The sequence below is a fragment of the Canis lupus genome, chromosome X (assembly GCF_011100685.1).
Source record: "Canis lupus familiaris isolate Mischka breed German Shepherd chromosome X, alternate assembly UU_Cfam_GSD_1.0, whole genome shotgun sequence".
In the NCBI taxonomy this organism is placed as follows: Eukaryota; Metazoa; Chordata; class Mammalia; order Carnivora; family Canidae; genus Canis; species Canis lupus.
The window spans coordinates 12,904,355-12,916,808 of record NC_049260.1 but is presented as its reverse complement, the minus strand read 5'-3'; the positions used below and the strand labels follow the sequence as shown (position 1 = coordinate 12,916,808).

The following is a 12,454-nucleotide window of genomic DNA, read 5'->3' as shown; positions in this document are numbered from 1 at the left end:
ATGCTCAACGTGGGAAATTGAAACAAAGCATCATGTAAAATACAGAAAGCGGAAGATACCTCCTCCTTGAAATCCTATTTCTCTGTTGCACCTGTCCTTCCCAGTTTGATACATATCTTTCTAGACACATATGTTATATTTAATGATATTCTATACAGGTATACCATGATTTAAGGAAGCCTTATTATATTTTTAAAAAATATTTTATTTATTTATTCATGAGAGATGCAGAGAGAGAGGCAGAGACATAGGCAGAGAGAAGCAGGCTTCCTGCAGAGAGCCCATTGTGGGACTCGATCCCAGGACCCCGGGATCATGCCCTGAGCCAAAGGCAGATGCTCAACTGCTGAGCCACCCAGGCGTCCAGTCCAGCAAGCCTTATTATCTTGATTTAAATGGTGAAATTTTTATGTAATGAGCAAAAAGATACTCATGTATATGTCTAAGAAATTTACTAACTTCCGACTTAGGACCTATCTGACTTTTCTCTCACCTTTCTAGCCTCCTCCTACTGTAATCACTTTTTTTTTTTAAATTTTTATTTATTTATGATAGTCACACAGGGAGAGAGAGAGAGAGAGGCAGAGACACAGGCAGAGGGAGAAGCAGGCTCCATGCACCGGGAGCCCGACGTGGGATTCGATCCCAGGTCTCCAGGATCGCGCCCTGGGCCAAAGGCAGGCGCCAAACCGCTGCGCCACCCAGGGATCCCAGTAATCACTTTTTAAAAAAAGATTTGCTTCATTTTATTTATTTATTTATTTATTTATTTATTTATTTATTTATTTATTTATTTATTTATTTTTGAGAGATAGAGAGTATGGGGGAAGAGGTAGAGGGAAAGAAAGAGAATCTCCAGCAGACTCCCTGTTGAGCATGGAGCTGGACATGGGGCTTGATCTCATGACCACGAGATCATATCTGAGCTGAAATCAAGAGCCCAGCACTTAACCTACTGAGCCACCCAGGCGCCCCTGTAATTACTTTTTATTTGTGGCTTTCCAAGGAACACTTCACTTCTTGCTCTTCCCACTCTTTCACGGCCCCCACCCCTTGTAGAAAAAAGAAAACAGCAATAGTAAATTATTAGATTACAAATTTTATAAAGCCTTTAAAATTTTTTATGTTATATATTCAGATAGTAATTTTTAAAAAAGATTTTATTTATTCATGAGAGACGCAGAGAGAGAGGCAGAGACACAGGCAGAGGGAGGAGCAGGCTCCATGAAGGGAGCCTGATGTGGGACTCGATCCTGCGACCCTGGGATCATGACCCGAGCTAAAGGCAGATGCTCAACCGCTGAGCTACCCAGACATCCCTGTTCTCTCTGTTCCTAAAGACTTTCCAATGGCTTCAAATGTAAACTCTCTGTGGGTGGAGTCTGTTTTGAGGGCTCCAGAGTGACCACCGCTTTGTCTCTTCCCTCTGAGGTTTCATGCAAGCTGTTCCTTTGCCTCCCCTCCCCGCTGTGACTGACACAGCTCCCCCTCCAGCCTCCCAACTTGCACGCACATGCTCATCCTCGAGGGCTGAGCTTCTCGGACATCGCCTCCCTAAAGACCTTCCCCGATGGTGCTCCTTCCCATCTTTCCTGCAGTGTCTAGATCTAGCTTACGTGTGGCTCCTACTTATTTCCACAGCATTCTCTTTGCCCATCATAGCCACTATCACTCTATGGTGTGAGTGCCTGTTTATTTGGGTCTGTAGTCTTCCTGGAAAATTATAAGAACCCCAAGACAGAGATTGTGGTTTCCTATCCTAAGTGACCGGTGCAATGTTTGCATAATAAGTAGTCACTGAATAGTTGGGGCATAGTGTTAGATGCCTCGAGTATTTTTGAGTATCTACTTTTCTTGAATGTTCCTTTAATCTACTGGATTTTTTTTTTTAGTATATAGACTCCATTGATCTGGAGCAGACCACCGAAACTGAGGACCCTGTGAAATTCCATGAAGCTTGGCAGAAGCTCTGCAAAGCTGAGTGAGTGCTGAGGACTGTCCATACCAGTTATGAGAATACCACTGTGCTTTTTCTGTAACAATTTGATTTACCCCCAATTCCTAATTTATGTGTGTGTTTTGAAAGGTTGGTTGTCTGTTGTACTCTTGGTCATTAAGGGGGATCACACTGTAGCCTCACCTCACTTTCTTTGAAATGTGCCACATTCATGTTCGTGGAATGTGCATTGGAAATGGGTTTTATTTCAGGGGAGGATGGAGATCCTGTATTGGGGAGAAAGTGTGTTGATTCTGAAATATGCAGAAATAGATCTTACATATGCAAAATTAAAATACAAGGACGACAACTCTTCTCTCTTGGTTATATTTTCTTTTTTACATCATTTGATTCTAGGTTTTATTTTATAAGTAATCGACAGAACTTTTGGGAGCAACACTGTACTGTGAGGGTAGCATGACCCTCCCGGTTAGCTCTTGAATTTTTGTCTTGTCCAATGAGTGTTTGCCAGGTCTTTTGAGTGTCTCCTAGCCAAGAGACTTTCATGTGTTGCTATTTAATTAGCAATTGAAATCTTAGGCTGATTTTACCAGTTTAACTCTTTCTGATTATGCAAGAGGTCTTAACATCTTTCTAATAGTGTTTTTAAAAGAACCTTAATCTTTTTTTATTCAGATAATTCTCTCAGTGGCATTTTTAAAAAAGATTTTATTTATTTATTCATGAGAAACACACAGAGAGAGGCAGGGACACAGGCAGAGGGAGAAGCAGGCTCCCTGTGGGGAGCCCGATGTGGGACTCGATCCCAGGACCCTGGATCACGACCTGAGCTAAAGGCAGACGCTCAACTGCTGAGCCACCCCAGCATCCTTCTCAGTGGTATTTTTAATTCACTTAGTTTCTCAGTCACTATGCTCACATACCACAGAGACCTATCAAAAAATATATTTATCAAAGTCAGTTGTGAAAAATTATTGCCTCTTCTTCATGACATTGGGAGGAGTTCAGGATGTAAAATCACGTGATCGATTCTGAAACTAGACCTCAAGCATATTCTCTAGCAGTGATGCCAAGCATTGGACTCGGGATCAGTAAGCATGAGGGGCTGAAAATGAGAGTTTTAAAAGCAAAAACAATGTCAAATTCACCCTTGTCTTGTGTTGATTGCAGTGGCGTTCTTGTGCCAGGAGGCTTCGGAATCCGAGGAACATTGGGGAAACTCCAGGCCATTTCTTGGGCCCGGGCAAAGAAGATACCTTTCCTGGGTAAAACTCATGTTTATGCATCCTAACTATGAGTTTATTAGACTGTTGATATCTAGTAGGGGTAACATTTCTTAGGGTTTCCTAACATGAAGGGTGTGAAGTTGGATTTGAATATTTAGGTGCCAAATAGTCTGCCATAGGGGTCAGCAAACAATGTTCTGCAGGCCATCCTGGTTCATGGCCTGTTTTTGTAAATAAGATTTTATTGGAGTAAAGCACATCAATGTGTTTACATACCGTCTGCAGCTGCTTTTATAGTGCAATGGCAGAGTTTGAGACTAGCAGGCTGGAAAGCCTAAAATCTTTACTGTCTGGCCCTATATAGCGAAGGTTGTTGACCTGGGAGAACTTACCACTGTTCTGGTTGGGTATCAAGAGGCTGGGAGAAGTCACTGTGTACACCTGCCCTTGCCTTCCCCTGTTTTCACTCAGATCCATCTTTTCACCACTTTGAGCTAGAAAAGACCATCCTGTGTCACAGAAGAGCTCTGCTAAAATTTGGTAGAGCCAGGTCTTTTTAATGCCTTTGTTCATATTTTATTGATTGATTGATTGAGTTAAAGATTTTATTTATTTATTTATTTATTCATGAGAGAGAGAGAGGCAGAGACAAAGGCAGAGGGAGAAGCAGGCTCCCTGTGGGGATCCTGATGCAGGACTCAATTCCAAGACCCCGAGATCATGACCCAAGCCAGAGGCAGACACTTAACCACCGAGCCACCCAGGTGCCCCAATGTGTTTGTTCAAATTGCAAAGCATGGGTTGTGGATGAGTGAAACCACATGAGAGGGCCCCTCAATGGGATAAAGGCAACTCTGCAGGTGGGGATTGGGGCAGGGGCAGGGGTGTGGGAAGGGGTATGGGAAGGGAAGTGGGGAGAGGCTGTGTTTTGCCCTCTGCGTGGCTGTACTGGTGGGCTTATGAGTGAGGGGACTGGCTTCCGTGCCTTTTACAGTATCTGCACACTATATTCATTTTCCCCACTGCCTCCTGTCCTTTGAATGGCTTCCTTCATGGTCTCCACCTGGGATCCATTTTCAAAAGAGAAGCCAGGAGTAGTTCGATGCCTTGCTCCCTTGCTTTGTTGTAGCCCTCATCTGGCCACTATCTTCTTCTGAGGTCATCTTGTTTGGTTTTTGTCTAAACGCGCTTAGTGTTCTTCAGATAGTTTCCACCGTATAGAATGGTTTGCAGCTCTTCAGCTTTCTCTTTTAACACCACATCCCTTTCTGCCTTAGCCATATGGAACTTTCAGAAGTGTCTCCCCGCACCCCTGCAAAGCACTCAGCTCTTTCACGCTCACCAACTTTTGCTCTAGTGTGCCAAGGATATGGTTGCTCTTCTCTGAGGAGTTCCTCGTATAGCTTAGATATGTCTATAAAAGCATCTGGAATGCTCCTTGGCCTTTGTTTCGCGGAGAGAATCGGTGGATGTGGAGGTGCGGGGAGGGCCCATCCCTGTGGCAGTGGGCTTGGGGCTATGCAGGTGTTTGCTTTCTGGTTCAGTTCCATCCTGCCCCTCCCTTCTATGCTGTCCACGGTGCTCAGGCCTGCATGGAGAGGCCCGCCCCCCACCCCCACACCGCTGCTGCCCCCCAGCAGCCTGGCACACACTTCTGGCTCTTTAGATCCCAGTCTGCTGGCCAGCCTGAGGTTGCCCTCTGAGGAGAGGGCATGTGAAGTCCACCTCTTGAGTCGGGATGTTATTAGATAGTCTTGGAAGGCACCAGATGCTCTGGGATAGCCCCACAACCCACACATACACTGCAATTTTGGACCTTGCTCTGTCTTCTCTTGCCCTTTCCTGCCCTCAAATTCCTTCTTCCTCAAGTCCCGAGAATGGGGGAGAGTCGAATCCCCTCACCTGCCTCTGCCACAGAGGTTCGGAGTGCGGAGGGTCCAGCTGTTAACCCGGCAGGCAGTCTTGCCCTCTCGGAGTGTTACGAAGTAATACAAAGTATGTTCATTTGCTTTATATATATGTTTTTTCCAATAGGAGTTTGCCTTGGGATGCAACTGGCAGTGATAGAGTTTGCAAGAAACTGCCTTAACTTGAAAGGTAGGCCTGCTGTTTGCTAATACCCTTTTATTAAACAAATTCTCATTACTTCAAATATTTTTCAGCAATACTGGTAAATGATTGACCTCATTTCTTAATCTTCAGATGCTGATTCCACGGAATTTGAGCCAAATGCCCGTGTTCCTGTGGTAAGTGGTTTGTTTACCTGTCTGGGCTGGGTCATTGTCATTTTGTTTCTGGCTCTGTCCTTACAACATCAGGACATTTGGGGCGCCTGGATGGCTCAGTGATTGAGCATCTGCCTTTGGCTCAGGTCGTTATCCTTGGGTCCTGGGATCGAGTCCTGCATCGGGCTCCCCACAGGGAGCCTGCTTCTCCCTCTGCCTGTGTCTCTGCCTGTCTCTGTGTGTCTCTCATGAATAAATAGATAAAATCTTTCAACAAAAACCCCATCGGGACATTTTGAATTAGATATGATTTTATTATTATTATTCCTACTGCTACTTTTACTTTTATGTCAAACTGCTGTGCTCTCAATAGTCCCTCTTGTCAGCTGTGCCTTGAAGAAACACACAGTCCAGGTCTGATCTCTCTTTGTAGCAGTTTTCAAGCATAGTGTTTAGGAAAGGATGAAATCCACTGTGACAACAATTTATAACAGCTAATACAAATAAACGGGCTGTCCTGTCTCTAGACTCATCCCGTGTCCACCTGTTCTCCACAGTGGCAGTCATCTGCCTTTCTAAAATGAAGGTGATGACCTTCCTTGCACTGCTCCTCATCTTCCACTTATTTTTTTTCCTATAAAATATTCAGTACAAGGTTCTTGGCTGGGACTGAAGGCCACTGTGCTCTGTCACCTGTGGCTTTGCTACATCAGTCCCCCATATCCATGGGGAATACGTGCCAAGACTCTCAGTATATGCCTGAAACTGTGGATGGTACCCAGCCCAATATATACTCTATATAATTCAAGTGGAGGTGTCCCCATCCCTCCCACGCTTGGGGTCTATGTTTGGACAATCTGAATGATGTTTTTAGATGTATCCTGAGATTTCCTATACCTGAGATGTCCCACCTTCCTGCAACCTTCCTTTCCATGGAATTTCAATGAAACCAGTGAAGAATTTAATTAAAAAAGTATACCAAACCTGATGATTAACAACTTCCTTGGAAGCTTATCCTGACCTCCGTTCTTTCCTTGCCTCTACCTTCTGTGCTTCATAACTACCCACTCTGTCAGAGTGCCTGCCTCACCATTGTGATCGCTTTTTTAAAAGTTTATTTATTATTTATTTTACTAATTTCTACACTCAACGTGGGACTAGAACTCACGACCCTGATCAAGAGTTGCATGCTCTTCCTACTGAGCCAGCTAGGCACCCTGTGGTCACCTTTTTTTTTTTTTTAAAGATTTTATTTATTTATTTGAGAGAGAGAGAGCTGGTAAGCATGTGAGCAGGGGGAGGGGCACAGGGAGAGGGAGAAGCAGGCTCCCCATTGAGCAGGGAGCCCTACAAGGGGCTCGATCCCAGGACTTCGGGATCATGACCTGAGCCGAAGGCAGATGCTTAACAGACTCAGCCACCCAGGCTCTCCCCTTGATCGCTTTTTAAAACAGTTTTATTGAGATATAATTTATATACCATAAAATTTAGCCAATCGAAATGCATAATTCAATGGCTTTTAGTATATTCACAGATCTGTGAGACTGTAATCCCAATCAATTTGAGACCATTCTCCTTACCTCAAAAGGAACCTCACACCCCTTAGCTGACACTGCCAACGTACTCTCACCCATAGCCCTAGGCAACCATTAATCTGTTTTGTGTCTCTATAGATTTGCCTATTCTGGACATTTCGCATAAATGGCCTCATACAATATGTGGCCTTTCCTGACTGACTTCTTTCACTTACTATAATGTTGTCAAGGTCTGTGTATGTTATAGCATCTATCAGTACTTTGTTTCTTCTTATTGCTGAATAATATTCCATTATATTATAACAGATTTTATTAATCTGTTCATCCATTGATGGACATTTAGGTTCTTTCCACTTTTTGACTGTTATGAATAATGCTGCTATGGCCATTGGTATATAAGTTGTGATGTGGACATGTTTTCATTTCATTTGGGTATATACACCTAGGAGTGGAATTGTAGGCCATATGGTGACTGTTTAAGCTTTTGAGGAACTGTCCCACTGTTTTCTTTTTTTTTTTTCTTTCTTTTTTTTTTTTTGTCCCACTGTTTTCTACAACTTATATTCCCACTAGGGTTCCTAGGGTTCCAGTTTCTTTTTTTTTTTTTTTGTCCCACTGTTTTCAACAACTTATATTCCCACTAGGGTTCCAGTTTCTTCGTATCCTCAACACTTGTTATTGTCTGTCTTTTTTTTTTAAGATTTCCTTTTTAAGGAATCTATACCCAACGTGGGACTCAAACTCACAACCCTGGAATCAAGAGTTACGTGCTCTACTGACTGAGCTACCCAGATGCCCCATTGTTCTCTGTCTTTTTGATTATAGCCATCCCCATGGGTGTGAAGTTGTATTTCTTTGTGGCTTTTTTTTTTTTTAAGATTTTATTTATTTATTCATGAGCAACACAGAGAGAGAAGCAGAGACATAGGCAGAGGGAGAAGCAGGCTCCATGCAGGGAGCCCAATGTGGGACTCAATCCCAGGACCGGGACCTTGGGATCACACCCTGAGCCAAAGGCAGATGCTCAACCGCTGAGCCAGCCAGGTGTCCCTCCTTGTGGCTTTGATTTGCATTTCCCTGATAGCTGAGGATATTGAGCATCTTTTCATGTGCTTATTGGCCACTTGTATATCATCTTTGGAGAAATGTCTATTCAGGTCCTTTGCCTGTTTTTAAGTTGGGTTATTTGTCTTTGTATTATTAGGTTGTAAGAGTTCCTTACGTATTCTAAATACAAGTTCCTTATTAGATATATAATTTGCACTATTGACATTTTGGGGCTGGATTATTCTTTGTGGTGGGGCACTATCCTGTGTACTTACTTTAGAATATTCAGGAGCATCCTTGCCCTCGACCCACTAGATGTCAGTAGTACACTCCTCCCAACCCCTAATTGTGACACTAAAAATTTCTCCCAAACATCCCCTGGGGGCACAAGCAAAAAAGCCCTCACTGAGAACCCCTGATTTTTAGAAATCCATTTTTGTTCCTCTCTCCTCTGTCCTATTCCCTCCCTTCCTTTATAGTAGTCATTAATTTTATTTTTCATAGGTTATCTTTCTTTTTTAGATAGGTTACCATTTTAAAAATCTAAGTAAAATATCTACTTGTAACCCCCCTCTCCTCCTAGATAAATGGTAGCATGCTCTGCACATTTTTTTCTGTCTTGCTTTTTTTACTTAACATTATATGCTGGAGATCACTCCATGGAAGGATATAGAGATATTCTTCACTCCTTTTTATAGCTTGCAATTCGGACCATAATGAACCATAACTTCCCAGCCAGATGGTACTTCTAAGCCCTATGTTCAGAAGACCTGATACTAGTGAAGAGTTCCTTATGAGGCTTTATTATAAACATATTTCCTGACTAATGGCTGAAATGGCTGTGCAGGCAAATCATGGCTTTTCTTTCCTAAGATAATACTTTGGGATAGGAAGTGATTTTTTGTGGGGAGGGTGGGGGGGGGTGCTAGGAAGGAATTTTACCACTAGGTGCCACTGTTAGATAGCTTTGGCAGGGTTAATTCTTGGCTGACTATTCTTTGCACTGTGTGTGTGTATGTGTGTGTGTGTGTGTGTGTGTGTGTGTGTGTGTGTGTGAGAGAGAGAGAGAGAGAGAGAGAGAGAGAGAACCCTTCTACTCACACATGTATTTATTTCCTTCTAAACAAATACATTGGCTAGCATGCTTGAGACACTGTGCCTCCTTGCTTTTTGTACTGATCACTCCCTGTCAGGGCACAGGGAACTTCCCCGTGCCTCCCATCATTTATTTTACCAGTCTCATACTGATGAATATTTAGGTTGTGTACATTATTTTGCTACTTTAAATCATGTTGCAAATTAGTATCCGTGTACATATGTCCTTGTGCCCCTGCATGCACACTTCTATGGGATGAGTTCCTAGAAGGGGAATTACTAAGTCTGAGGATCTGTGCATTTTGCATTTTGATAGCTTCTATACTCATAAGTGAGATGGGAACAATAAAACCTAATTGCTACTGAACATCTTTATGGCCTGCGATCAGTTTGTTAGAGAAAAATAGCCTTGAGAGGCAGCATTTGTGCTGATGGTGAGAAGTCCTATTAAGGAAAAAGGCTAAGGGAATAGAATCACCAGGCAGCAGATACCAAGCAGCCTGGGGAAATTGCTTAAACTTGAGCAAATAACAATGACTTATAGTGGGTAGTGGTCATTCTGGCCCTTCCAGCTAAAAAAGTAAATAATTTGGAAACCGGGAGCCTACTCTAAGGTATATTTGGTGTTAAAATCTGTTTCATAGGTGTGGAGGATGAAAAATAATTTTTACTCCTCCCTTCTAGGTTCTTGGCTGAGACCCCTCTTTCCCAAAAGATTAACAGAACAAAAACAAAGAATGCTTAATAACCTGTATACCTCCTGTGTACAGGGGAGAAACCCAGGAAAACTGAGTGACTCTTACAAACGGCTTATGCCATCATGTTAAATAACCTCTCCAGCTAAAAACAAAAGAAGATGTTGGGAGTGGGGTGAGGTTAGCTGGCAAAACACAGTCAACAAAGGTATGATTGTTATGCAGATTTAAATCCACGCTTTCTCCATTCATATGAATTTCTAGAGATTTAGTCATCCTCTTCCTGGTACAGAGTAGGAGACACCATTCCAGATGGAGATTTGTCTTTTACATATAAATGTTCTTCCAACGGTAAAGACTGGGGCATCCAGGAGAGATATCTAAGAGGAGGTATCTCTTATCCACATAAAAGGAGAAATAGGGCAGCCCCGGTGGCGCAGTGGTTTAGCGCCGCCTGCAGCCCAGGGTGTGATCCTGGAGACCTGAGATCGAGTCCCACATCAGGCTCCCTGCATGGGGCCTGCTTCTCCCTCTGCCTGTGTCTCTATGAATAAATCTTATGAATAAATCTTAAAAAAAAAGAAAAAGATTTTTCTCTAAGAGTGAAGGTACTCTGAGAGTACTCGGAGAGCGTGAATAGAATTTATTTTATTGTGCCATTTCTCTGCTTAATCCATAAGGTGAAACAGAAGGCTCTGGGAATTTGCAGGATATTTAGGGTTCTTTAAAGTTTTTTTTTTTTTTTTTAAGATTTTATTTATTTATTCATGAGAGACACAGAGAGGCAGAGACACAGGTAGAGAGGGAAGCAGGCTCCATGCAGGGAGCCCCATGTGGGACTCGATCCCAGGACTCTGGGACCATGCCCTGAGCTGAAGGCAGGCACTCAACTGCTGAGTCACCCAGGCGTCCCCGAATATTTAGGGTTCTATTAGCGAGTCTGATTTTTTGGCTTGCTTCAGAGTGGTTTACCTGCTTTCCGGACAAGGCTTGCCAGGAACACAGCTGTAGGTGACTTGCATTCTGACTCTGTATCAATCACATGGCTGCTGACGACACCCTTGACCTTGAATTTGGCTTCAGATCTCCAGTTCATGTGAAGGATAGTTCCCCGCATTGTATACTTTATATGTAGAATATTTTGGGGTTTTGGGACATATATAGGAAGAATTATCTCAATCCAATATTTAGGTATGTGGCTATGCTTCATTTTTAGCATTGTTTTTCTCTTTATTGAAAATAGTAACAGGGGATCCCTGGGTGGCTCAGCCGTTTAGCGCCTGCCTTCTGCCCAGGGCATGATTCTGGAATCCCGGGATCGAGTCCCACATTGGGTTTCCTGCGTGGAGCCTGCTTCTCCCTCTGCCTGTGTCTCTGCCGCCCCCCCCCCTCTCTCTCATGGATAAATAAATGAAATCTTAAAAAAAAAAAAAAAGAAAGAGGGATCCCTGGGTGGCGCAGCGGTTTGGCGCCTGCCTTTGGCCCAGGGCACGGTCCTGGAGACCCGGGATCGAATCCCACGTCGGGCTCCCGGTGCATGGAGCCTGCTTCTCCCTCTGCCTGTGTCTCTGCCTCTCTCTCTCTCTGACTATCATAAATAAATAAAAATTAAAAAAAAAAAGAAAGAAAATAGTAACTAAAAAACCCTGTATTTGTGTAAGATATAACACTCAAGGAAAGCAAAATCCGTGTTCCACCTTCATACACATCAGTACACACGTGTACACTTGGATCATAGTATTGGTAAAGAAAAGTGAGAAATTTGAAGCACTTTAAGCAGATGCAAATGGGTCTTGGAAGTTGTGATATTTGATACTATTTCAATTTTAGTTATTCTAGATATGACTTCTTTTTTACCCCTTTTTGATCCAGGGATTTTCAAAGTGAAAATTAATTTCACATCCGACAGTGGATTTGTGGAATAGTTACATATAATTAAAAGTCGATTCAGGTGAAGAGTAATTTCTGTTGTATATTAAGCATAATTAATGCATAACATTTTCCTACCTCTAGTTGAAGCTCTGTTTGAAATATTTTTTCTTCCATGTTATTTTTCAGCAACTTTATATGGAAAGCAAATTAAGAGGCATTAAAACAAACCAGACAGCCACTTAGAGTAACCTTTCAGGTGACTTTTTATTACTTTGAGACTGCTTGGCATTTAGAACATTGAGCATCTCCCAACTAACAAACAAAACGATCTCATAGAAGTCATTTGTAGCTTCATTTAGGCTAAAGAACTTTTCTTCCCATCAAAGCAGCTGTGAAGAAGATAGCTATACTATGGGTAAAATAGCCTTTTATGGACCAGTTTGGGAGTCTAATAGTCATTTAATCCTGTCTCTGTGGGGGCGGTAGGTTCAGAGTTGATATTGGCTGTTAACCATAGAAATTGCTTTGTACCTGGAGAAAGAAAAATTCTTCCAGGCATGATGGCTGGCATCTAATGGCGAGGGTATCTTCTCCACCCAAGTGGGCCTACTTTTTAAAAGGAGATAGCGCACGGTGCTTGAAATGAGCCCCCATTAGTGAATCACAAGGGTAGTCTATAATTTTAACAATAAATGACTAAATGAGTACTTCAAAGCTAATGTATTCAAAGGCTTTTGTACCTTGAGCTCAATGGGAAATGCCTTAGGAATAGGTATTTCAACCACTTGAAAGATTTTTCTGC

General features: G+C 42.7%; 1 protein-coding gene across 1 annotated transcript in view; it reads left to right on the top strand.

Moving 5' to 3' along the window:
- Nucleotides 1-7,144, top strand: part of CTPS2 (CTP synthase 2) — a 41,479-nt gene extending 34,335 nt beyond the window's left edge. The window contains exons 10-14 of the mRNA XM_038588768.1: nt 1,893-1,981; nt 3,128-3,222; nt 5,218-5,280; nt 5,386-5,429; nt 7,082-7,144. Of these exons, the coding sequence (XP_038444696.1) occupies nt 1,893-1,981; nt 3,128-3,222; nt 5,218-5,280; nt 5,386-5,429; nt 7,082-7,144 (354 nt within the window). The remainder of the gene's footprint in view (nt 1-1,892; nt 1,982-3,127; nt 3,223-5,217; nt 5,281-5,385; nt 5,430-7,081) is intronic.
- Nucleotides 7,145-12,454: the final 5,310 nt, after the last annotated feature.